The sequence below is a fragment of the Narcine bancroftii genome, chromosome 7 (genome assembly GCF_036971445.1).
Source record: "Narcine bancroftii isolate sNarBan1 chromosome 7, sNarBan1.hap1, whole genome shotgun sequence".
Taxonomy (NCBI): Eukaryota; Metazoa; Chordata; class Chondrichthyes; order Torpediniformes; family Narcinidae; genus Narcine; species Narcine bancroftii.
The window spans coordinates 181,953,799-181,978,075 of record NC_091475.1 but is presented as its reverse complement, the minus strand read 5'-3'; the positions used below and the strand labels follow the sequence as shown (position 1 = coordinate 181,978,075).

Below are 24,277 nucleotides of genomic sequence, written 5' to 3'. Positions count from 1 at the left end.
TTCCATTGGTACAAATTTGAATGGTCAACATGTCAATAGCAGACACCATCAATGGAGGTGGCCCTCCATTCTGCATTAGATAATCTAGACCAAGGAAACACCTCCAACAGGCTGTTGTTCATTGACTACAGCTCAGCGTTCAACAGTGTCATACCAACAAAGCTCATGACTAAGTAAATGATCTGGGACTAGATCCTTGACATCCTCATCAGGAGACCCCAATCAGTGCAGATCAGTAAATCAACTCCTCTAGGCTGGCCACCTATTCAGGAGTCCCAAAGGCTGCATGCTTTGTCCCCTACTCTATTCCCTGTACCAATGCCTCTACTTTCTAAGGAGTCTGTGGAGATTTGGCAGGTGCTACTGCAATGTTAAAGAAAAATTGAAAGATACATGGATAGGGCAAGTTTAGAGGGGTAAACACCAAATGTAGGCAAGTTGGACTAATGTGGGTGGGACATTTTAGTCAGGGTGGGCAAATTGGGCTGATGGGCCTGTTTCCACCCTTGACAACTCCATGTCGTCTGATACTCTATCAAACCTCTACAGATGCACTGTTGGAAATATACTGATCGGTTGCTTCATAGACTGGTTTGGAAATTCAAATGCCCAGGATCACAGAAGGCAAGAAAAAAAGTCAGATCCATCACAGGCTCTGATCTCCCATCCATTGCAGACATCTATGTGAGGCAACCAACCTCAAAGGACCTCCACCACCCTGGTCACAACCTCTTCTCACTGCTACCTTGCAGCTGAAGGAAGAAAAGCCTGAAAATTAGTACCACTAGGTTTAAGAACAGTTTCTTTCCAACCTCCTCTTAATGCATTAATCATGGACTGCTCTAAAAGCACAAAAAAGGACTGTCTGCATTATTGCAAGTCACTTTTTTTATTTACTAGGATTACTGTGAATATTTACTGTTCACCTATTGTCTTTATTAATTCAAGAAAGTTTACTGTTAATAGTTCTTTTTTTTACAAATACCAGTTCAGTTGCAGCAAGAAAAAATTTTAGTGCATATTTCATGTACACTTTTCAATACCTACAAGGAATTTAAATCTGAAATGTAAATACTCTAATCCCTTTCCAGTACAATTCAGATGTCAAATTATTAAGAGCAAGTAATAAAGTACCTCTAAGTATTTAAAATGGCTGTTAAACACAGCAGAGAAGATCTGTCAAAGTTCAAGATCAGGCCCTGCCCATCTCATCAAAATGACCTTAAAGTCAGATAGCGAACTATTATCAATTAATCATTTGTCATATATCGGAGCAATAGCTACAGAATTCATCCTCAACAAACACCAGTATTAACACCACTGGTTTTGTTGCAATGGGATTGTTGGTCATACTTGGATATTTAGTTTGACTTGGCATATTCTGATCTTGAAACTACATTGTAATCAAGAAATATATAGTCTGATATCAGAATATACTTCTGGCAATTCAGCTCTGTTAGATGCTTTAATCTGATAGAACAATTCATTTCTTAAAGTGCAGTTATGTGACTTTAATTTAGGGGAACTCACTGAAGTTCATGTTAACTGATTTGAAAATTTCCCTGTTCAATTTGAGTCAATCACAGTAAAGGTATGCTTTTTGCTCATTCCTTGATGAAGGGCTCTGCCTGAAACTTTGGTTATGTTTCTTTATCTTTGCTACAAGAAGAATGCTGTGTGACTTGCTGAGTTTCTCCAGTATTTCTGTGTAAACCACAATGCAGTCACTCATGAGGATTCATCCATTGAAGACATGTGAGGAGACGCCTCAAGAAGGAAGACAACATAACAAACCCTCATCACAACTTCTTTTTGCTGCTACCTTTAGGAAGAAGATACAGAAGCCTGAACATCCACTTACTACCCTAATCATAATATTCTGACACCATAAGAAGACCTTTCTTCCCTGCTGAAACACCATTCTTTTCCTTTCACTACTGCACCCATGAACATTTTCCATACATCTTTCATAATTCTTATCTCTTTCTGTACAGTAATTTCCACAACCTGGCACTATAGCAGGTATGGGAAGGGGAGATGGAATTGAAGTGGATAACCACTGGGAGATCCTGTTTGTTCCAGAATAACTATCTGTCCATAGCCTACTGCACTGCCAGATTGAGGCCACTTGCAGAGTGAGGGAACTGTATTTTACATTCTGACTTTGCAGTCTCCAACCAGACAGCATCAACATAGACCTCAAATTTCCTATAGCCTCCCTCCAAGTTTTTTTTAATCTAACTTCCCCCCCTCTCCCCACCAGCTTTCCACCATCTCCCTGGACCCATTTTTTTCTCCTTTCCTTCTTGTTCCCCTCCCCCACCTGCCTCATACACACCTTCCTTACTCTAGTTCCCCACCCTCTTCCCTTTCTTTGAAAATTGGAGTGCATCTTCCTCAGCCCCCTGCTGCTTCCTCCTATCATCTACTCCCCCCCCACCCCACGTCTTCCCTCTCCCACCTGCATTCACGTCACCTGCCAACCTGTGCTCCCCCACAACCTTTTCCATTGGATGTTTGCCCATTTCTTGCTATTTTTGATCAAGGGGTCTAAAACATCAACTATCCATTGATTACCTTCTGTGGATGCTGCCAGACCTGCTGAGTTGCTCTAGCAATTTATGTTTCTCCAGTTTTCCAGCATGTTTATGCCTGAATTTTGCATTAGTCACCAATATTTCACATCCAAATACCCAAAATAAATCTGATGAAAGATTCACTAACATAATTGGAATGGTTCAACTAGATGCAGATGTGAGCAGAGAGATCTTTATAGACACAAAATATTGCATTAAAACTTAATTCACAAGCTATTAGTCAAGCCAATGGGACAGATAACTGGCTATTTTCTTGGTGCAAATTAGGTTCCTATTAAGCAATACATAACAAAGCCTCAATGTGCTTAATAGGAAATGATAGCCATGAATCATGATGCAAGGATATCATATCTGCAACCTTGCATGCGAATTAGGAACAGTAGCACATTATTTGGCCTGCTACATACTAATCAGACCTTAGCTTTGTCTCTTCATTCCCATCATCCCCTTGTTTATTCAGTATCAATCAAGCTCTGCTTTCAAAAGATTGAAAGGCCTTGCTTCCACCAATCATTGAAGAGCAGAACCAAATTACTTACTGCACTCATCTTTGCCTTAAATGAGCAACCACTTATTTTCAATGATACCTAGTATAAATTCTCCCATAAGGAGAAATGTCGTCCCAGTGCCATGAGCTAGGGAAGGTAAGAACAGGAAGACAGTGCAGACAAATGAGTAACTGAGGACATTGTGCAGGAGTCAGGGTTTCAAGTTTTCTGGGGAAGGGGTGACCTGTACAAGTGGGACAGGATGTACCAATATCCTGGTAGGGAGGTCTGATAATGCTATTGCGATGGAAGGGGGGGGGGGGGGGGAGGGGACTTTTAAACATGATTTGCAGGAGGAGCGGGAATCAAAGTAAAGATAGAGTTAGAAGTGTTTACCACACAAGCTGGTAGGGAGCTTGTGTGGAAGGACAGGCAGGTAGGGCAAAATTACAGTCTTTAGGATGAGTTACCTTGCACCAGGGAGACAGAGTCAAAAAGAAGAAATGACAGAGCCAAATGAGCACAAGAAATAAAATGGATGACCTTGAAGTACGTAAGTAAGTACTTTATTGTCATTGTGCTCAGCTAGATTGGCAGGAATGATGTTGTAGCAATCACAGAGTCATTGCAAAAGGATGGATGGATTTGATTGGGGGTAGAATGTCCGAGGATACACAATGTATAGAAAGGATAGACAGGTAAGCAGAGGAAGTGGGGTGGTGTGGCTCTGTTAGTAAAGAATAATGTTAAATCATTAGAAAGAGGTGAAATAAGGTCAGAAGATCCAGAATCATTGTGGGTTAAGTTAGAAAATGGCATGGGAAAAAGGAGACAATTAGCAGTTATATACAAACCTTCAAACAGTAGCTGAGATGTGGACAACAAATTACAACAGCAAATAGATTCAAAAGTACAATGTTATGGCAGTCAACGGGGAATTTTAACATGCAGGTAGATTGGGAAAAAAAACAGTTGGGACTGGATCTCAAGAGAGGGAATTTGTCGAATGCCAATGAGAGGATTTGTCAGAGTTGTTTATTGATGTGCACACCAGGGGGAATTAGCTGTACTGGATTGGGTGATTAGAGAGCCTAGGGTAAAGAAACCATTAGGGGGCAATGATCACAATATTACCGAGTTCAATTTCAGATTCAGCAAGGAGAAACATATGGCTGTGGAGGCAAAGTCATTGGATGTATTTAAGGTGGAGATTGATAGATCAAAGTTTATGGAGAGTGGGTGGGGGGGGGGGGGGGGGGGAGAGAGTGGAGAGGCCAGACAGTTGTGCTGTGAAAAAATGGATCAGCTCATGAATGAATGGTGAGGACAGACTTGCCTATTTTGCTAAAATGTCTAATGATCTCTTCCACCTTCTCAAACCTTTTGGAACCTTATGTTTTATTCAGTGAATACAAGCCTAACCTATCCAACTTTTCCTCAAAACAAGCACACCCATTGCAGATATTAGTCCAGTAAATATCCTCTGAACTGCATCCAAGGTATTTACATCCATATTTAAACAAAGATACTAATGCTGAATAAATTATTTACATGCAGTCTTATCAATGCCTATTACATCTGAGGAGAAGCTACACATGAATAGTGTCATTGACTAGTATAGTGTAGAAACTGGCCTTTTAACCACACATTCCTCAATGCCTTGTTCATTCAAAATCTATTCAGAGGCCTCATAAATCTTGTTGCTATTCCTTCTTCCACCACCTACTCTGACAGCTCAATTCAGATACCAACTTCTCTTTGTGTGAAAAATGTATCCCTCAGTTCCCCTTTAACCTCCTCCATCTCACCCTAAACCTTACTTTTAGTTTTATGTATCCCTACTATGGAATAGACTAGCTATCTACCCTTACTATACCTCTCAAAGTTTTGTATAGCTCTATCATGTCATATCTCAGCCTCTTTAGGTCCAAGGAAAAAAGACCCAGTCCATCGAATCTCTCATAACTCGAGCCTCCCAATCCAGGCAATATCCTTGTGTATCTTTTTGAACCCTCTCTATCTTAATCACACTCATCTGAGAATGTATTGATGTCCTCAGAAGTGGCATAATTGACAAAACTCTACATTAATTTTGATGTCTAATCAATGTTAGGGATCAGATGGGACAATAACTGCACCAACGCAGATATCCTCCGGCATCATATCTTTTTCCCAGCTCTCCTTTGGCCCTGCTCACAAGAAAGTAAAAAGAAAGACACTATTAAAGCCACTCTCAAGCACCAAAGCATTAACAACAAAGACTTGGGTGTGGGGGAGAAGAAATCAAGCTTCCAATTGTCACCCAGTTTATTAAGGATATGTTACTTCAAGGCCCAAAGACTGAATGCCAAGATGGATAGACAATGGCTGGGCAAGGAGGTTGGCAAACCCCATTTCCTTGCAACGCAAAGCACCAATGTGTTCAAAATTAGGGCGACACAGTTAACATAGTGAATCACACAATGCTATTACCGCACCAGCGACCCCAGTTCGAATCTGGCACTGACTATAAAGAGTTTATATATTGTCCAAGTGTATCTGTGAGTATCCTCCAGGGGCACCAGTTTCTTCCTATCCTCCTTACAAATAAACAATAGCATTGTTAGCCCTCTTAATTACTTGCAATACCTGCATAATAGCCTTTTGCTGGAAATCCCAGAACCTTCCACATCTCCAAATTCTGCAATCTCTAACACTGGACATTATTTCCTTCTTGCTAAAATGATCAATTTCACATTTTCTCATATTATACTCTTATTTATCTGATCTATGCCCATTTACTTAACTTATTCATACCCCTTTGTTGCTTTCCTGTATCCTCCTCACAACGTATTTTCCTAACTATTTTTGAGTCAACAGAAAATTTAACCACTGTTTTTTTTCAGTGCTTTTATGCTAATTTTTATATAAAAAGTCAAGGATGCTTTTTGAGATTTAGGTTTCTCACTTTGCATTCTGGGTGTGATTCTGGACATCAGTGAGTTAACTGAAACAGCTCTATAGCATTATGTGTTAATGGAAAAACATTTCCAAAAGCATTATTCTTCTGCCTATGAACAATAAATGAGGGCTTCTAGAGGATAAAAAGTACATTATTAATTATTTAAAAATAATTCACAAACACATTAGAGAGAGTACAAGAGGAGTCAAAGTCGAAGAGGCTTCAGCTAAGGAGACAAGCCAGATTGTAGCTCATTCTATTGGAAAACGAGATCAGGTTGCGACTTTGCTTGAAGAGATTAAGGGTTAATTTCTTCATCTGGAGTATTTCTGTTGAGGGGTGCATCAAATTTATCCAGTCTTGCACATCATTGATGATTGCCTGCTGCATCTTCTTAAATCACATATTGCTACCACACGCCTCCAGCATAACTTCGACCAAACACAGTTTGTGCAAATGCTGATCCTACCTTAGATGAACAATGTTAGAAGTAGCCTTTGTGATATTGTACAACCTCCAGAATCCCCTTATCAACTGCTTACCTTAACTCTCTTTAGTTACAAATTGAAGGGACATCAGAAAAGGAAATAAGCCTTGAAAATAGATATGGTGTCCTGGTCCATTTGCTAGATGTAATTAATATATTCAGTATTACAAGACATTTGTAGGAACTACATAATTTTAAAAGAAAGACAAGTTGTTTAAGCTCGAGTTTATTTTTTTGCAGCAATGGTTCACTGCCAGATTTTTTAAAAATGAACCATTTAGGAAGAGAGCAACTATTACTTAACCCCTTTTGATTACCTTCCAGAGTACAGGCAAATGCTCATTAGGAAAAAAAAACATCACTCTTGGATTTTGTACATAGTTAACAAGTTTTAAAAACAACTTATAGTATTCCCCACAGCAAGAGTGTCAGGCAGTTTGTGGTTGCCTGAAATCCAGCTACCCAATTTCCTTCTTGGGAGAAGGTGGCGCATGATAGCATCTTATTTTTTCAAAGAACACCCAATTCATTTCAACCGAAGACAAGCCGAGGAAGACAGGTCAATGATGGCTTTGAGCACGTCAAGCCCAGGCTTTCCGCTTGCTGTTCCACCATTGTCCAAGTTAGTGCAATGCTTGATTCTGAAGAACTAACCTTGACTAAATGTGAACATCTCCTGCATTGATCCCTCACCCTGCATAAAAGTAAAGCGGCTTCTGGCATTTTTCATGATCATTAACTGCCATAAATGCATACAATAGTTCTCCACTTCCTCCAAGAAAAAGTCCATTGAACAAGCTCATTGAATTTGTGGCCCTGGTAGATGCTTTTCTATCTTCAGGATGTGTCAAAGATTTGAATGGTTAACATAATTAAAATGAAATTTCACACAACATTCGCCTGCTTCAGTCCCAAATATTGCAATATTTTAATGGATAATGGACATTTTAATTTATAAATTAATATCTGTTCATTGTTTACATGTTTTTTAAACATTATATTTTATTCAGTGTTCATAAAAATCATTAGACATATTTTAAAATATTTGCAATAACATATCCAATCATGCAACTTGGTAATTTAAGACTGGTTAATACTACAACCTTCTTTTGCAATTCTCCTTTAGTCACAGAAATAGGCTCTTCAGCCTAACATGTTCACACTGATAACTACTCCATCAACTTCATCCCCCTCCACTACAATCCTCCTGCATTCTACTTTCTACATCATTCTGTTTCATGTTGAACAGATGCAATGTGGCTGAAGATCTGCTGGGTGACATTTGCGCATGATCTGAAGTCAAAACAATCACTATGAATCATTTGAAAAAATGTTTAGTAAATTTTAATTGTTCAACCAACATTCCTGATGTACTCCTGTGGACAAATTTAGGTTAGATTTGAACTCTATCCCTTCCTGTCACTGAACATTTCCCATGTGAAATACCTTTCTCTTCAACCTTCTTTCCATTCTTTGATTTACCAAACATTTACAAATATAAACCCTTGCTCTCCACTATTTACTATGGACTTTTCTGACTGTGCAGCTAACTAGAACACCGTATTATAGGTGTCGACTATTCCAACAGTGTAACTCCATATTTTACCACCATTTTGCACCAGTATTAGGAAAGCGAGAACAAAAAAAAACTGGTTCAGATTGTGTGGTAGCATTCAACATTGACAATGAATTAAATTTACCTTCTGCTATGGATTTCACCATTCTTATTGCCAACTAGTGACAGATATAGGACTGATACTGATGCCCAGCGTAACGGTCATCAAGTAAGCTGAACAGCCAAACATGTCAGAATTTTTCCAGACAGCAGATAAGGAAGTTAAAACTTTTCCTCATCTTTTAAAAAAGTTTTTGTTTAAAGATTGCCACAACTAGACATTAGGAAGACTAATACATTTTAAACTGTATTTTGAAATATTATCTGAGTAATTGTCAAGGTACATGAGGTGATTGGAGTGGATTGGCAACAAAAACAATTACTTAATGCAGGACAGTAGGTAAACCTTATTTTGCAATCTACACTCTTCCACGTTCCTTTCACTTGCAAGCAAAACTTACTTAATTACTTGAAAAAGTGTTCTGTACAACTGAGTGAAGATATCATTACTATCCTCCAGTTCAAAGCAGATGTTATATGACTTTACCCAAGCAATGTTCTATAAAGAAAAACAAAGTACAATCATTGTCAACCTGGATTAAGTAGATGAACTCGAGTTAATTGCAGGAGTAAAATTATGTTATAAAATTCAATAAAACTCCAAAAAACATATTTTCAATGACCATGCCAATTGTCCAATTGTGTCAAAAATGTAAATGAATACTTTACATCTGTATCAAAGAAAAGGGGTGTGGAAAGTCAGTCAAACACACTTGGTCACAGGATGTGAATCAGTAACAATATAATAATCAGCGCAGATCAACAGATAATTCTTTGATTGGCTTGATTATACCCCCGTGTTACCCAACACTTCAAATATTAAGAAAACAAAAGAAATGTATTTCTAAGGAAAGAAATTTATGGAAATTAAAGAGAGCTCAGGAGCTGAAATCATCAGTCTTTTAAATGCTAATTGAGTCACAAGAGCTTCACATCACGCTGACGGGCTTTCTGGCCCACCTCAAGTGCTAACTATTTGCCTGCATTCAGCTCATATTCCTCGAAGTGTTTCCTCTCCATGTACCTGTCTGAATAACTTTTGATGTAACAATTTCTACCACTTTCTCTGACAGTTCATTCCATATACCCATCACCTGTGTGAGTAAGGTACCTCTCAGGTCCTCTTTGTCTTCCTCTCTCATCTTAAATTTATGCCCTCTAGTTTCAAATTCACTTACCCTGGGGAAAAAGGCTATGACTAGATACTGTGACAGATATATTATATTGTATACAGATATGTTTTTAAAGGAGATAGATTGTGAGGGTTTCGAGTGTAGGTCACTTCACATAACAGATCTCATTTAAAATGCAAGAGTTTGGCTGAAGCCAGTCATGCAGGCACCAAGAGCCTTTGCAAAGACAACAATGAGACTAGTTTGCTAAAGAGCTTCAAAAGCAGGTGTAAATGGATTATTGTTTTGAAAGCAACAGATGAACCAGCTCAGAAGATTGGGTCCAGTGCCTCAATTTGTCTAGTTACAGTTTGCTATTCTAAGAAGGTCATGTGGTTTTACAAGAAGAGAGAGAGAGAGAGAGAGAGAGAGAGAGAGAGAGAGAACTGGTTTACTGGTTTTCTCCAGTGGCAAGCTTGTTTAAACCCTATTTTGAAGACACGTTATGAGTTCTGAGTTCAGCATATTGAAAAATCCTTGTGGTCCTCTCAAGAGGAAATGGCTGGCTAGAGTGTTTCACCTGAAATAAGGGAAACAAGAGGAACTCGGTGGTGACCTGGAAAAAGAGGTTATCTCTTGGAAAACCATGATGAGACAATTTCTTCAGAAAGACACTAAAGTGACTGATGGAAGAAAATCAGTTTGTGTGTCCAAGAGCAACAAATCTCTCTCTGAAACCAACAAGAACCTATGTGACCGGTAACTATTTACCTTTTCATTAGAGCCTGGTGAAAATTCATAAATGTTAAATTCTGTGCACAGTACAAGAATTGCCTGGGGGAGTGAGATTGGACTGTGAATTAAAGAACTTTTCTGAACTTATACATATTACATACACGTGCACTTAGAATTAGAAGGGGGTTAAGTTAATAGTAATGTTAAAGTTTGATCCTGTTTATATGTTTAAAGAAAATTGTTTAAGTAACCATTTGTCTTGGTGAATTTCTATTGCTGCTGGGTTTTGGGGTGTTCTGGGCAAGGAGTCACCTCAGGAGGAGTCGGAGTCCGACGGAGTTCAAAGGAGGTGTGGCGAGGAGCAAGGTAAGGAATTGAATACAGGGACTTATCGGGGCTTGGGCCTAATTGGTTCGAGCGAGGCATAGGAGGAATCGGAATTCGGCAGCATTCAGAGGAGGAGGGGCAAGGAGCAAGTGACGGGGTTAATTGGTCAAGGGCCAATAAAAAGAGGATAAGGTAAAGGAGCGGCCAGCGAGGAGCAGGGCTTTGAGGCTTTAGCTCTAGAGGCTTCAGTGAGCAGAGGCTGACTGCTTCAACCAAGGCAAGGTGAAAAGGTAAGTCTAGTCAAGGGTATTATTCTACAAGCTAATGGAGTCAGCTAGGGCTGAAGATTGTTCTAGCTGCATGATGTGGGAAATCTGGGATGGTATACTTGTCCCAGACAACCACACCTGCAGGAAGTGCATTCAGCTCCGTCTCTTTACTGACCGAGTTCGGCAACTGCAGCAGGAGCTGGAAGAACTGCGGATTATTCAGGAAGCCGAGGCAGTCAGAGAGGAATTACAGAGAGGTAGTCACCCCAAATAGGTAGGATGCAGATAGATAGGTGACTGTCAGGGGAGGTAAAACGAAGGGACCAGTAATGCAGAGTACCCCTGTGAATGTTCCCACTGCCAATATGTATGCTGTTTTGGATACTGCTGGTGAGGGGCAAATCAAGGCAGTGAAGTCTCTGGCACAGAGATTGACTCCTCAGCTCAGAAGGAAAGGGCTGGGAAAAGGAAATCATTAGTAATAGGAGATTCGTTGGTTATGAGGGCAGACAGGAAGTTTGCTGGAATGCATAGAAACTCCTGGATGGTATGTTGCCTCCCAGGTGCCAGGGTCAGGGATGTCTCAAATCGTCTCAGCAGCATTCTGAAAGGGGAGGGAGAGCAGCTGGATGTCATGTCCATGTGGGGACTAATGACATTAATAGAGGGAGAGACGAGGTCCTCAAGAGGGAATATAGGAAGTTAGGTAGAAAGTTAAAAGACAGGACCTCGAGGGTGGTAATATCCAGATTGCTGCCTGTGCCAGGGTACAAATAGGAAGTTATGGCAGATGAATGCATTGCTAAACAGTTGGTGTAGGGGGCAGGGCTTCATATTCTAAGATCATTGGGATTGCTTCTGGGGAAGGTCAGATCTCTATAAAAAGGATGGACTGCACCTTAACTGGAAAGGGACCAATAACTTGGCAGGAGGATCCGATAGAGCCATTGGGGACGGTTTAAACTAGCTTTGCAGGGGGAAGGAAATCAAAATGAGAGCAAAGAGAATAGGATAGCAGCAAGACAGGGAGTTACAAAAGAGGTAGAAATTAATAGTAAAGAGGTGGTCAATAGCGACATAAAGGAAAGGGAGGTGACCAGGCAGGAGAAAGAACTGTTCAACAAGAATACAGTACAAATAATATCGATAATGGGCTTACAGACACTATACTTAAATGCTCGTAGCATAAGAAACAAAGTACATGACCTGGTTGCTCAGATTCAACTAAAAAGGTTATGACATTGTGGCCATTACTGAAACATGGTTCAATGAGGCATGTAATTGGGAGCTCAATATCCAACGATACACAGTCTATCGGGTAGAGATGGAGGGGTAGCTCTGATGATCAGTAATGACATTAAATCAATAGAAAGAAAGGACATAAGGCCCAAAGCAGTAGAATCAGTATGGGTTGAATTAAGAAATACCAAGAAGTGGTCCAGAAGTGGACTATGAGATACAGACAGAAATACAAAGGGCATGTCACAAATATAAAAACAATTATGGGGGATTTTAAAATGGCAGGAGATTGGGAAGGACAGGAAATTACTGGATCACTGGAGAGTGAGTTTGTAGAAAACTTAAGAGATGGATGTTTTGAACAGTTTGTTGAAAAGCCCACCAAGGGATTAGCAGTTCTTGACTGGGTCATGTGTCATTAGGGAGTTAAAGGTCTTAGAACTTCTAGGAAGCAGTGACCACAACATGGTCGAATTCAATTTCAAATTTAAAAAGGTAAAAATGTTATCGGATGTATCAATTTTTCAGTGGAGTAAGGATATTATGGTGATATGAGAAAGGCTCAAGATGACTGGAAAAGCAAAGTAGTCGGAGAAACAGCAGGATTGTAGAATATTTTTGCAAATAATAAAAGGCCTGCAGGATAGATGTATTCCAAGGAAAAATAAATTAGCCAAAGGAAAGATGGTACCTATGTGGATAACAAAAGAAGTGAAGGCCAAGATAAAAGCAAAGGGAGGGCATACAAGGGAACTAAAACTAGTGGGAAATTAGAGGATTGGGACTCCTTTAAAAACTTACAGAAAGAAATAAAGAAAGTCATAAGGAAAGAAGAGTTATGAAAGACGATGGGCAATCAATATAGAAAAAGATACTGTCTTTTTAAATATATAAAAAATAAAAGAGGGACACATGTTGACATAGGCCCAATAGAAAACGATGCTGGGGAAATTATAATGGACTACAAAGATATGGCAGAAGAATTAAATCAATATTTTATGTCACTATTCACTGTAGAAGACATTAATAATATCCCTGACAGACAGAGGCTTCAGGGAGTAGAGTTGGATACAGTTAAAATTACTAGAGAAATTGTGCTAGGTAAATTGAATGGATTAAAGAGAGATAAATCTCCTGGACCAGGTGAGGTACATCCGCGGGTTTTGAAAGAGGTGGCTATAGAGGTTGTGGATCCATTCGTGACAATCTTACAGAAATCATTAGTCTTTGGTATGGTTCCAGGGGATTGCAAGGTTGCGAATGTGGTTCCGTTGTACAAGAAAGATGAGAGGCAGAAAAAAAAAAGGAACTATAGACCTATAAGTCTGATGTCGGTGGTGGGGAAGATATTAGAGTCAATCCTCAAGGATGAAGTTATGAAATACCTGGAAATGTATGACAGGATAGGACCAAGTAGGCATGGTTTTTTAAAGGGTAGATCATGTTTGACTAACTTATTAGAGATTTTTGAAGAAATCTCAGGTAGGATAGACAAAGGGGAGGCTGTGGATGTAATATATTTGGATTTTCAAAAGGCTTTCGATAAGATCACTACCAAGACTTTAGCAACAATTATTAGACTATGGGAAACTTTCATGATATAAAATAAATAGGAATAAAAGTGAGATTGTGGAATTAGTTAACCACTCCCACCATTCAAAACGCACCAGGGGTATAGGTCAATTGGATGTAATTTGGCAGCATGAACTCCTGGGCTGAAAGGGCCACTTTAGGGGTCTTAGAGAATCAAATCTACAGTATAGGATGGTTGCCTGAAGAGGGCGCACAAAATCAGTGAACCGGTGCAGACTCGAAAGGCCAACATGGCCTGTTTCCACTCAGTAAATGGTTATATGGTTATGGTTAATGTGCCACATGTTAAGCTGTTAAATAAGATGAGGGCCCATGGAATTACAGGGAAGCTATTAGGCTGGATAGAAAATTGGCTGATAGGCAGAAAGCAAAGTGTTGAAATTAAGGGATCCTGTTCAAAATGGCTGGCTGTATGTAACAAGTGGTGTTTCACAGGCGGTCTTGAGGCCGCTGCTGTTCACAATTTATATTAATGATTTGGATTTGTGGAATGAATGGTTTTGAGGCCAAATAAATATTTCCATGATTATAGCCCCATGGATAAAACGACACACAGAAAGTTCCTAGGTTCTATTCCTGACAACATTTTGAAACCTGCATTGTTCATTGGTCTGAACTGAACAAAAACAATGAAGTGGAGATGATCACAGAAACAGCTGTGATGGGAGAGCAAGCAAGTGCAGGAAGACTGATCAATGGAGACCAACTTAATGAGTGCATGAATGAGCCTGCTCATCATTCCCAGCTTCTGCTTGGCTCAAGAGGATCATGCAGAAATGCTCCATTCCCACCCAGCAGAAGATGCCTGTAGCTGCCAGCAAATCCTTCCCCATCCTGTCTTCTAAACATATGATCAATCAAATATACAGGTTGTCCATAAGTTGGCTGACCATATCCTGGGGGGGGGACCTGTAATAAACATCTAGATCTAACAAAAAGTACCGCAAAATATCAAAGTTTCCAAGAAGAAACAAAATTAAAAGGAAATTTTGAAAAACTTAAATTAACCATCCTAATATCATCATGGAAAACAAGCAAATGGACAAGGTGCAGTTAGTTTTATAATTTTTGAACAGATATGGAAGCTTGTTAAAGCAAAAGATGGAGAAGCTGAAGTATCTTAAAAGCTGAAATAAAAAGTGATTAAGAGAGCAAATTATTTTCAGACATGTCACAAAGAAAGTAATTTGAAAAGACAAAATGTTTGTTTTTACTGTGTGTGACAGATGGTTATATTTTATATTGTATATAGATATGTTTTAAAAGGTGATAAATGGTGGCAGGTTTTTTTAGTGTAGGTCACACACAAACATGACAAAACAAATCTCATTTAAAATACCAGAGCTCTGCTCAAGCCAGACAGTTCAGGCTCCGATTGCCTTTGCAAAAACTTTGAAGAATGCCTATAAGAACTTCACAAGTAGGTGTTAATTGGACCTGCTGTGGAGTAATGGATTATTGTTTTGGAAAGCAACAGATGAACGAACTCAGAAGATTGCGTGCAGTGCCGCAATCTTTGAGGGGGGGTGGGGGGGGAGGTGAAAAGAGAGAGAGAGAGAGAGAGAGAGAGAGAGAGAGAGAGAGAGAGAGAGAGAGAGAGAGAGGGAGAGAGAGAATTTAGGAGAGAGAGAGAGAATTCAGGAGAGAGAGAATTCAGTTCTACAGTTCAGCAGCAATAGCTGGAATGTAATAGGCTGAAAAGCTTGTGGAAAAACCTAATTTTTAAGATGGGTTGTGAGTTCTTCATTCAGCCTGGTCGAAGCCCTTGTGGTCCATACAAGAGGAGAGGACTGACTGCATAATGTTTCACTTGAAAAAAGGGAAGCAAAAAGGAACTCTGTGGTGACCTGAAAGAAGAGGTTATCTTCTGGAAAACACTGATGGGGCAAGGTTCTTCAGCAAGACACTGAAGTGGCTAATCGGAGGGAATCAGTTGTGGGTGTCCAACGAGCAACAAATCTCCCTCTGAAAACCAACAAGAACCTTCCTGAGCAGTAACCATTTACCTTTCAAGCACCAAAGCCTAGTGAAAATTCATAAATGTTAAATTCTGTGCACAGTACAAGAAATGCCTGCAACCAGTGAACTTGGAGGAGAGAGAAGTGAGATTGGACTGTGAATTAAGGAACTTTTCTGAACTTACACACAGATTACATACACGTGCGCTTAGAATTAGAAGGGGATTACGTTGGGTTAAGTTAATAGTAACAAGTTAGATTTGATCCTGATTTCATATTTAAAGATAATTAAAAGCAACTTTTGTTTAAGTAACCATTTGTCTTGGTGAATTTCTATGACTGCTGGGTTTTGGGGTCCTCTGGGCCCATAACACTGTGTACAAAACAACGATGGGGTCACTTTTCGAACAGTGCCCAGTTTAGTCACCACGACCTCTCCTCCACAAAGATGATAAAACGTAGTAGGCTTGTTAAATGAGCACTGAAGATTACCAGTTGACACCGTAGACCTTAACAGGGAGGAAGGGCTGGAGCAATAGCACATCTTAAATAAGATAATTGGAGTCAGGGTCCAATGAGAATGAAATTCTGCAAAATTGTTCAACGTGAAAAGCAAAGAAATTTGGTCATTACTATCGATAGACAAATCAAAAAGTGACTAGTAGAAGCACGCTCTAAATAAATAAATGAGAATTAAACCTATCATGCAAAAAGGTTATCAACTACTGTGATATTTTAGTAAAATGAATTGCAATGGCTTCAGGTACTCAACTATATACAGAATTATTTTAGAATATAATTGAGAAACCAAAAGGAAAACAAGACTAAAATTTGACTCTGGGGTAAAATCAGCAATCAATACAACTAAAGTAGGTACTCATGTTCAGTAAAAACCCCTGGCATCCGGAATTCAAGCAACCAGCAAAAAAAGAGAAAAATACATTTTAAAAATTAAAATAAGATGTAAAAAATACACAAGTTTAAAATTGTAAAAGTAAATATTGGACATAAACGTTTGGTGAAAATGGGAGAAAACTTTCAGCCAGTGGAGTGCTTTGGTTATGCTTTGCTCATAGCAGCTGTTCGAATAAAGTTATGTGAAACAGCAACAGTATCACCCAGAATGAAGAGCTGGTTGATGCTGCTCAGCACTGGTGTGATTCCCAGTCAAAGGTTTTATCTGTAAACTTGGGGGAGGGAAAAGGGGGTGTTTAATTATTAATAGTCGTTTTCACACTGGCTAACCAGTAGATTGGCCGTTCAGTTGACCGGTTAAGGAAGCCATTTTTGCCTTTCACACTGGACCATTGTTAACTGGTTCTCTGTGTCCTTTCACACTCATCGCAAGGCATCCCCAGGTATTGGGGATTCTATCCTCTACCGGTAATGTCTGAGTGATGCAATGAGCAATGGTGGACCTGCCCAAAATCCTGATCAATGTATTATGATCTTGTATTCAAACAAAATTAATCATGCTTAATTATAACACAGTATGAGCCCTTCAGCCCCTGTTGTGCCGACCTATATAAAACTTTATAATTTTATAAAAGACCGTGGGAAAGCATAGCTGCACAATTTATAAACACCATGGGAAAGTCCTACCGGCAACAGAGCACAATTTATAAAGACTGTGGGAAAGAGCGATGACGGACCTGCCCTCCCACAAAGGACTGCATGGAGCATTCATGGAGAGGTTTCCCTGCCACATGGAATTCTGGGATGGCATATCGCCATCTCACTCTCTCGCCCGCTGCAACTTTCCCACAATACTTGAGTCATTTGTAAAAGTTTACATAGGTCGCCAAGGTTTATATTTTTTAAACTTTTGTTTTCTTCATGTTCCTGCCCCCACACAAAAACCTAATCAACATGTCACTACACCATTCCAGGATACCCTTTGTCCCTTTCACACTAGGCTAATCGGCACACAGGCATCATCAGACGTGGGGGATGATACTAATTACCCAGGTAGAATCGTCCCCAGTGTCTAATGATGCCTGCATGCCGAATGAAGAGTTTTTACACTGGGCCCTTAACCGGTAGATCGGCCGTCAATTACTGGGACAAGGTGCCAGTGTGGAAGGGCCGTATGTTACTGTTTATTGGAGAGGAGGAACCTGCAGATGCAACAACAGTTAAATATTTTCATACAAATAAACTTTGTTCAGTAGAAGTACAGTATTCTTTTATTTTAAACTGCTTACTCTTAATGCAGGTGTATTATTAGGCATTGTAAGACTAAGCCTCAAGGAACCAGAAAATGCACTCATCTGGTATCTACCAGTCCCCATATACCAAGGATTTTACTGTATTAAGATTTCTGTTCATCTTGGTTTCTCAAATTCTTGCCCTAATTATTTTAATGACCCAATTAAGTGCCAAATATTGTGTGACATAATAGCTACAGTAGCTTTCTTTTTTTTAATTTTTAAATTTACTTTAGGGAGGGATTAGGTTCAACTACATTGAAAAGTCTATGCTTTGCATCCAAGATCATTTTTGTTAGAATGGACCCACAAGAAATTCAAGTAGCAATCCACAGTTAACTATGGCATTCTAAAATTGCATTACACCACTCACCTCAAGTAAATAGAAGTATCTGTTAAACTGTGCACTTTTTGTATCTTCCAATCCCTTTAGTTGTCTAGTTATGAACATAAAAATATCCTAAACAGAACAAAATGTTGAAATACTTGAACAGCTTTAAAAACAGACTTGATTGATGAATACACAATTGTATTCCAATAATTTACAAACAAAATTGGCATGAAAGCAAACTCGATAAACAATATTTAAAGAATGCACAAATTTAAAGATCTTAATCGATTATAACTATACCTTAAGTTTATCTGGTGATGTATAGGGTGCTTCTGGAGCATAAATTCTAAAAATATCAGCCAAGCAGCAAGCAACCAGCAGTCGCACATCCTTGTCAGGATGTTTAAGAAAAAAATCAGAAGCAAGATGTAATGCCAGATTGAGGTACAACTCTTTCTCATCCTCTGAGTCTTGGTCCATGTCCATGAAGGTTTTTACAACCATCTAAAAGACAAAGTAAAACATACTTAAGGTATAATTTCAACATTTTATTACATTCAAACTGAGCAACTGAATAATGAGATGCATTTAAGCTGAATGCCAGCAAAGAAAAAAAAATCCATTTTCAAGTTATTCATATCTGTCGTGTACATCTTGTCAGCAAAATAATGAGAATTGTAGCTCAGAACTCCAACGTCCTCCAGCTTTCATGTCAAAATGTGGAACTCGTTAAGGGGGAAAGTCTGAACTGCAATTCTTCCAGAATTACATACCTAGTATTAATCAGTATCACAAAATTCAGTTTACCATCATCCACTTTGGAGACAACACAAAGTGAAAAATTTAACTCCTATTTCTGGTATGCTTAATATGTACACCTTGGGAAAAAAAACACTGTCAAGTTGTACGAGTCACCTCTATTAAGGGGTAAGTTTCCTACTGTCTCACCTATTGATGCCTCTTGTAATTTTTATTTTCTCTATGTGAATTATGCTCAGCCTCTTCTATTTCAATGAAAACAATTGCAACCATTCCAATCTCACCTCACAACTGAAAAACTCTATCCCAGGCAGCATCCTGGTGAATCTTCCCTGCATCTTCTTCAGTACAATCACATCCTTCTTAAAATGTGGTGACCAAAACTGCATAGAGTACTACTACTGTGACCTAACCAAAGTTTCACCAAAAACTCCAAAGGTCTTGCATTCCATTCTCCAGCTAATGAAGGCAGGTGTTCTGTGTGGCTCTTTCCTCATCATATCTACATGTGTCGCTACCTTCAGGGTCCTTAAACTTGTACATCAAGCTTCCTCATGGCCTGTGAAAGCTTTATATTCATTCTGGTTGAGCTACTCTTATTTGTCCTCCCGAAGTCTATCACCTCACATTTCTCAAAATAAACTCCACCTGCCAACTGGTCAATACTATACTGCACCTGAACTCAAAGAATTCTCACATCATCTGCAACATCATGCCTTTTGTATTTCTATCCAAATAATGTTTCCGAAGTTATTAATATGCATTATCTTTAATGCTTCACCTTCTGCTTCACTTCTTTATGCCCATAGTACTATCTGTAATTGGTTTGAGCTTAATATCATAATTCAGAGCATTACTGGGTGTTGAAAATATCAATATCACAGTTAATGAATAACAAAAAGATTTAAGTTAATAATAGCAATATGAGTTTGGGAATCTTATTCTCAAAGTTAACCCTCTTCTTCGTCCTATGCATTCTAAACCATTATGCTAACACAATATGCTGAATCAGGAAACAATTATTCACCAGTTATCACTAGGTGGCAGTCTACTCTACAAGTCCATGGCCTTCATTATTCCTCATATTAACCTTACAGATTCTTTAGCATACAGTACTGTATAATCCTATCAGTTCCTGGTCTCAACAAAGAACCTCATCTTTTGGTTTTCCTTATTAACTTCTAATCACTATTTACTCAGTCTCAGTAAGCTAAAGAAAAAGTCATTCATGTAATAATTTAACTTTTTAATCATTACAGCATTTTAATAAATAACTGCACAAAATATCATAAATTTTGCATCGCCATCATTTATTTTTATACCTCAACAAGTGACTGATATTCAAAAACACTTTTTAAACGCATGTCCACAATACCTTGGAATGCATCCATTGTCATTCTGTGTTAGTTTTGTATGAGTGTTATGACCGATGGAAATTAATTACAGGCAAACCCTTCATTATGGCTGCTACCTTATGAAAATTTAACTTACAGAAATCACTTCACAAAATTTGAGAAACAAAATAAATTTGGTCTCAAAGAATATATTTGGGAAATTATTGAATAATTTAACATAAATTTGTTTTCAACTCGTGCTCCTCAACACATATAGGTAACAGTTTTAAATTATGGAAGATCATAGTACCAACCGTTTTCTAATGGAATAACCAACCCCCACATAATGAGAGGGGGGAGGGGGGTCACTTGCACTCTATTTGCATTTGCTTGTATTTCTGTTCCACTCCCAATTCAAAATCTCTGAAATTAAGGAACTGTTAGAGCAAGACACATCAAGATCGAAATTATGAAAACCGAAATAAATTCAATCCTGGAATCATGAATTGGGAGCTGGAGACAGCCATTTGTCTCGTCTAGCCTGCTCCGCCATTTAATAAAATCCTGGCTGATAAGCCATGGACTCAGCTCCACCTATTTACTTTTCCCCATAACCCTTAATTCTCCCATTAAATATATTTAAGACAGAGATATAGTTCTGTATATGAGCCAGCCTCTACTGCTTCCATGGGCAAAGAATTCCACAGATTCACTGCTCTCTGGAAAAAATAGTTCCTCCTCATCTCTGTCCTAAAGATATATACCCCCAAATCTGATGGAACACACCTAATTTTCTGATGAGAACTCTCCCGCCGGATGACATTAATATCGACTTCTCTGGTTCCTGCTAACCTGCTCGCTTTCTTTTCCTCTCCCAGTTTTTCCAGTACTCCTCCCTTCCCCCTCCACTCATCCAGCCATCCCACCTCCCCTGATCACTGCTGTCCCCTCCCTCCCTTCTCCACCTATCACATCCTGACTTTGCCCCACTCCCCCTTGCCCCCACCCTTTTGTTTGGATGTCTGTCGACATTCTTCCGTACCTTAATGTAGGGCTCAGCCCGAAACGTCGGTTATGTACTTTTACCTTTGATATATAAAGGACACTTGAAATGGAGAGCAGCGTGATTCCCCTGTAGTTTGAGCAGTCTGATTTCTCGCCTTTGTTTTTGTACAGGGTGATGATGATGGCATCACGAAGGTCCTGAGGCAGCTTTCCTTGGTCCCAGCAGAGCTTGAAAAACTCATGCAGTTTGGCATGCAGAGTTTTGCCGCCAGCCTTCCAGACCTCTGGGGGGTGGGGATTCCATCCATACCTGCTGCTTTGCCACTTTTCAGTTGTTCAATTGCCTTATATGTCTCTTCCCAGGTGAGGACCTCATCCAGCTCTAGCCTGGAGCAGGACGGATTTTTGGACTGAGCGGTTGGGACTGAAAAGAGATTGGAAGTGTTTTGACCATCGGTTGAGGATGGAGATCTTGTCGCTGAGGAGGACTTTGCCGTCTGAGCTGTGCAGCGGGCTTTGGACTTGGGGTGAGAGGGCATACACAGCCTTTAGAGCCTTGTAAAAACCCCTGAAGTCGCCAATGTCCACGCTGAGCTGGGTTCGTTTGGCAAGGCTAGTCCACCACTCATTTTGGATCTCCCGGAGTTTGCGCTGAAGATGGCTGCATGCGCGATGGAAGGCTCGTTTCTTCTCTGGCCAGGACGGCTTTGCAAGGTGAGCCTGGTGGGCAGCTCGCTTCTTTGCCAGCAGCTCCTGGATTTCCTGGTTGTTTTCGTCAAACCAGTCCTTGTTTTTCCTGGAGGAGAAGCCCAGTACCTCTTCAGTGGATTGAAGTATGGCAGTCTTCAGCTGATCCCAGAGGGTTTCAGGGGACGAGTCCGTGAGGCGGATTGCATCCTCGAGCTTTACTTTGAGGTTTGCCTGGAAGTTTCCTCTCACTTCGTCTAACTGCAAGTTTCCAACATTGAACCTCTTTTTGGGGGCTTTACTATTCCTGGACTTTGGCTTGAAGTGAAGGTTGAGCTTGCAGCGAACCAGCCAGTGGCATTCCGCGTAAAATCTTCGCTAGGATTCTCCTAAATAGAATAATACCTAGTGTCGCCGAAAATGTTCTCCCAGAATTACAGTGCGGCTTTCGCGCAAACAGAGGAACTACTGACATAGTCTGTACCCTTAGACTGCTCCAAGAAAAGTGCAGAGAACAAAACAAAGGACTCAACATCACCTTTGTTGACCTCACCAAAGCTTTCGACACCGTGAGTAGGAAAGGGCTTTGGCAAATACTAGAGCACCTCAGATGCCCCCCCAAAGTTCCTCAACATGGTTATCCAACTGCACGAAAAACAACAAGGTCGGGTCTGATACAGCAATGAGCTCTCTGAACCCTTCTCCATTAACAATGGCGTGAAGCAAGGCTGCGTTCTCGCACCAACCGTCTTTTCAATCTTCTTCAGCATGATGCTGAAACAAGCCATGAAAGACCTCAACAATGAATATGCTGTTTACATCCGGTACCACACGGATGGCAGTCTCTTCAATCTGAGGCACCTGCAAGCTCACACCAAGACACAAGAGCAACTTGTCCGTGAACTACTCTTTACAGACGATGCCGTTTTAATTGCCCATTCTGAGCCAGATCTTCAGCGCCTGATGTCCTGTTTTGCGGAAATTGCCAAAATGTTTGGCCTGGAAGTCAGCCTGAAGAAAACTGAGGTCCTCCATCAGCCAGCTCCCCACCATGACTACCAGCCCCCCCACATCTCCATCGGGCACACAAAACTCAAAACGGTCAACAAGTTTACCTATCTCGGCTGCACCATTTCATCGGATGCAAGGATCGACAACGAGATAGACAACAGACTCGCCAAGGCAAATAGCGCCTTTGGAAGACTACACAAGAGTCTGGAAAAACAACCAACTGAAAAACCTCACAAAGATTAGTGTATACAGAGCCGTTGTCATACCCACACTCCTGTTCGGCTCCGAATCATGGGACCTTTACCGGCATCACCTACGGCTCCTAGAACGCTTCCACCAGCATTGTCTCTGCTCCATCCTCAACATTCATTGGAGCGACTTCATCACCAACATTGAAGTACTCGAGATGGCAGAGGCCGACAGCATCGAATCCACGCTGCTGAAGATCCAACTGCACTGGGTAGGTCACGTCTCCAGAATGGAGGACCATCGCCTTCCCAAGATCATGTTCTATGGCGAGCTCTCCACTGGCCACCGAGACAGAGGTGCACCAAAGAAGAGGTACAAGGACTGCCTAAAGAAAGCCCTTGGTGCCTGCCACATTGACCACCGCCAGTGGGCTGATATCGCCTCAAACCGTGCATCTTGGCGCCTCACAGTTCGGCGGGCAGCAACCTCCTTTGAAGAAGACCGCAGAGCCCACCTCACTGACAAAAGACAAAGGAGGAAACACCCAACACCCAACCCCAACCAACCAATTTTCCCTTGCAACCGTTGCAACCGTGTCTGCCTGTCCCGCATCGGACTTGTCAGCCACAAACGAGCCTGCAGCTGACGTGGACATTACCCTTCCATAAATCTTCGTCCGCGAAGCCAAGCCAAAGAATAAAAAGAAGAAAAAGATAAAGGACACTGTTTCACCAGCTGAGTTTCTCCAGCATTGTGTTTTTACTTCAACCACGGTGCCAATAGATTTTTGTGATTTATTTCTTAAAGCTATGTCGCCTAGTTCAAATCTCACCTACCATTAGAAACAATCTTCCTGCCTCTGTTTATCTATTTCTTTTATAATTATACGTTTCTTAAAGAAGCCCTCTCATTTTCCTGAATTCCAGCAAATATAGTTGCAGGCAACTCAATCTTTTGTCATCTCTGCAATCAACCTGGTGAACCTCCTCCAAAACCAGAATATCCCTTCTCAAGTTATGAAACCAAAGTTGCACGCAGTGCTCCAGGCAATGCCTCATCAGTCCCTTGTACAGTAGCAAAAGAATCTCCCTTCAGTTAAATTCAAACACTCAAACTAAGAAAGGCAACATTCCATTTGCCTTCTTCATTAACTACACAAATCTACTGTAATTCATGCACAAGCATTCCCACTTCATTCTGCAACATAGCATGTATAATGATCCAATTAATTTTAAAATCTACCAAAGTAGATGATCAGGAATTTATCTGCGCTGTCCCATTTACTCAACTGATCCATGTCACTGCAGATTCTCCATATTCTCTGTATTTGGTT

The 24,277-nt window shown here is 40.3% G+C and overlaps 1 protein-coding gene across 8 annotated transcripts in view; it reads right to left on the bottom strand.

The window, feature by feature from the left end:
* pds5b (PDS5 cohesin associated factor B) overlaps positions 1–24,277 on the bottom strand; it is a 275,445-nt gene that overhangs the window by 182,024 nt on the left and 69,144 nt on the right. For all 8 annotated transcript variants that reach the window (XM_069891626.1, XM_069891625.1, XM_069891623.1 and 5 more), the window contains 3 exons: positions 18,260–18,463; positions 18,002–18,088; positions 8,590–8,687 (listed from right to left, as the gene is read on the bottom strand). In XM_069891626.1, coding sequence (XP_069747727.1) covers positions 8,590–8,687; positions 18,002–18,088; positions 18,260–18,463 — 389 coding nt within the window. The remainder of the gene's footprint in view (positions 1–8,589; positions 8,688–18,001; positions 18,089–18,259; positions 18,464–24,277) is intronic.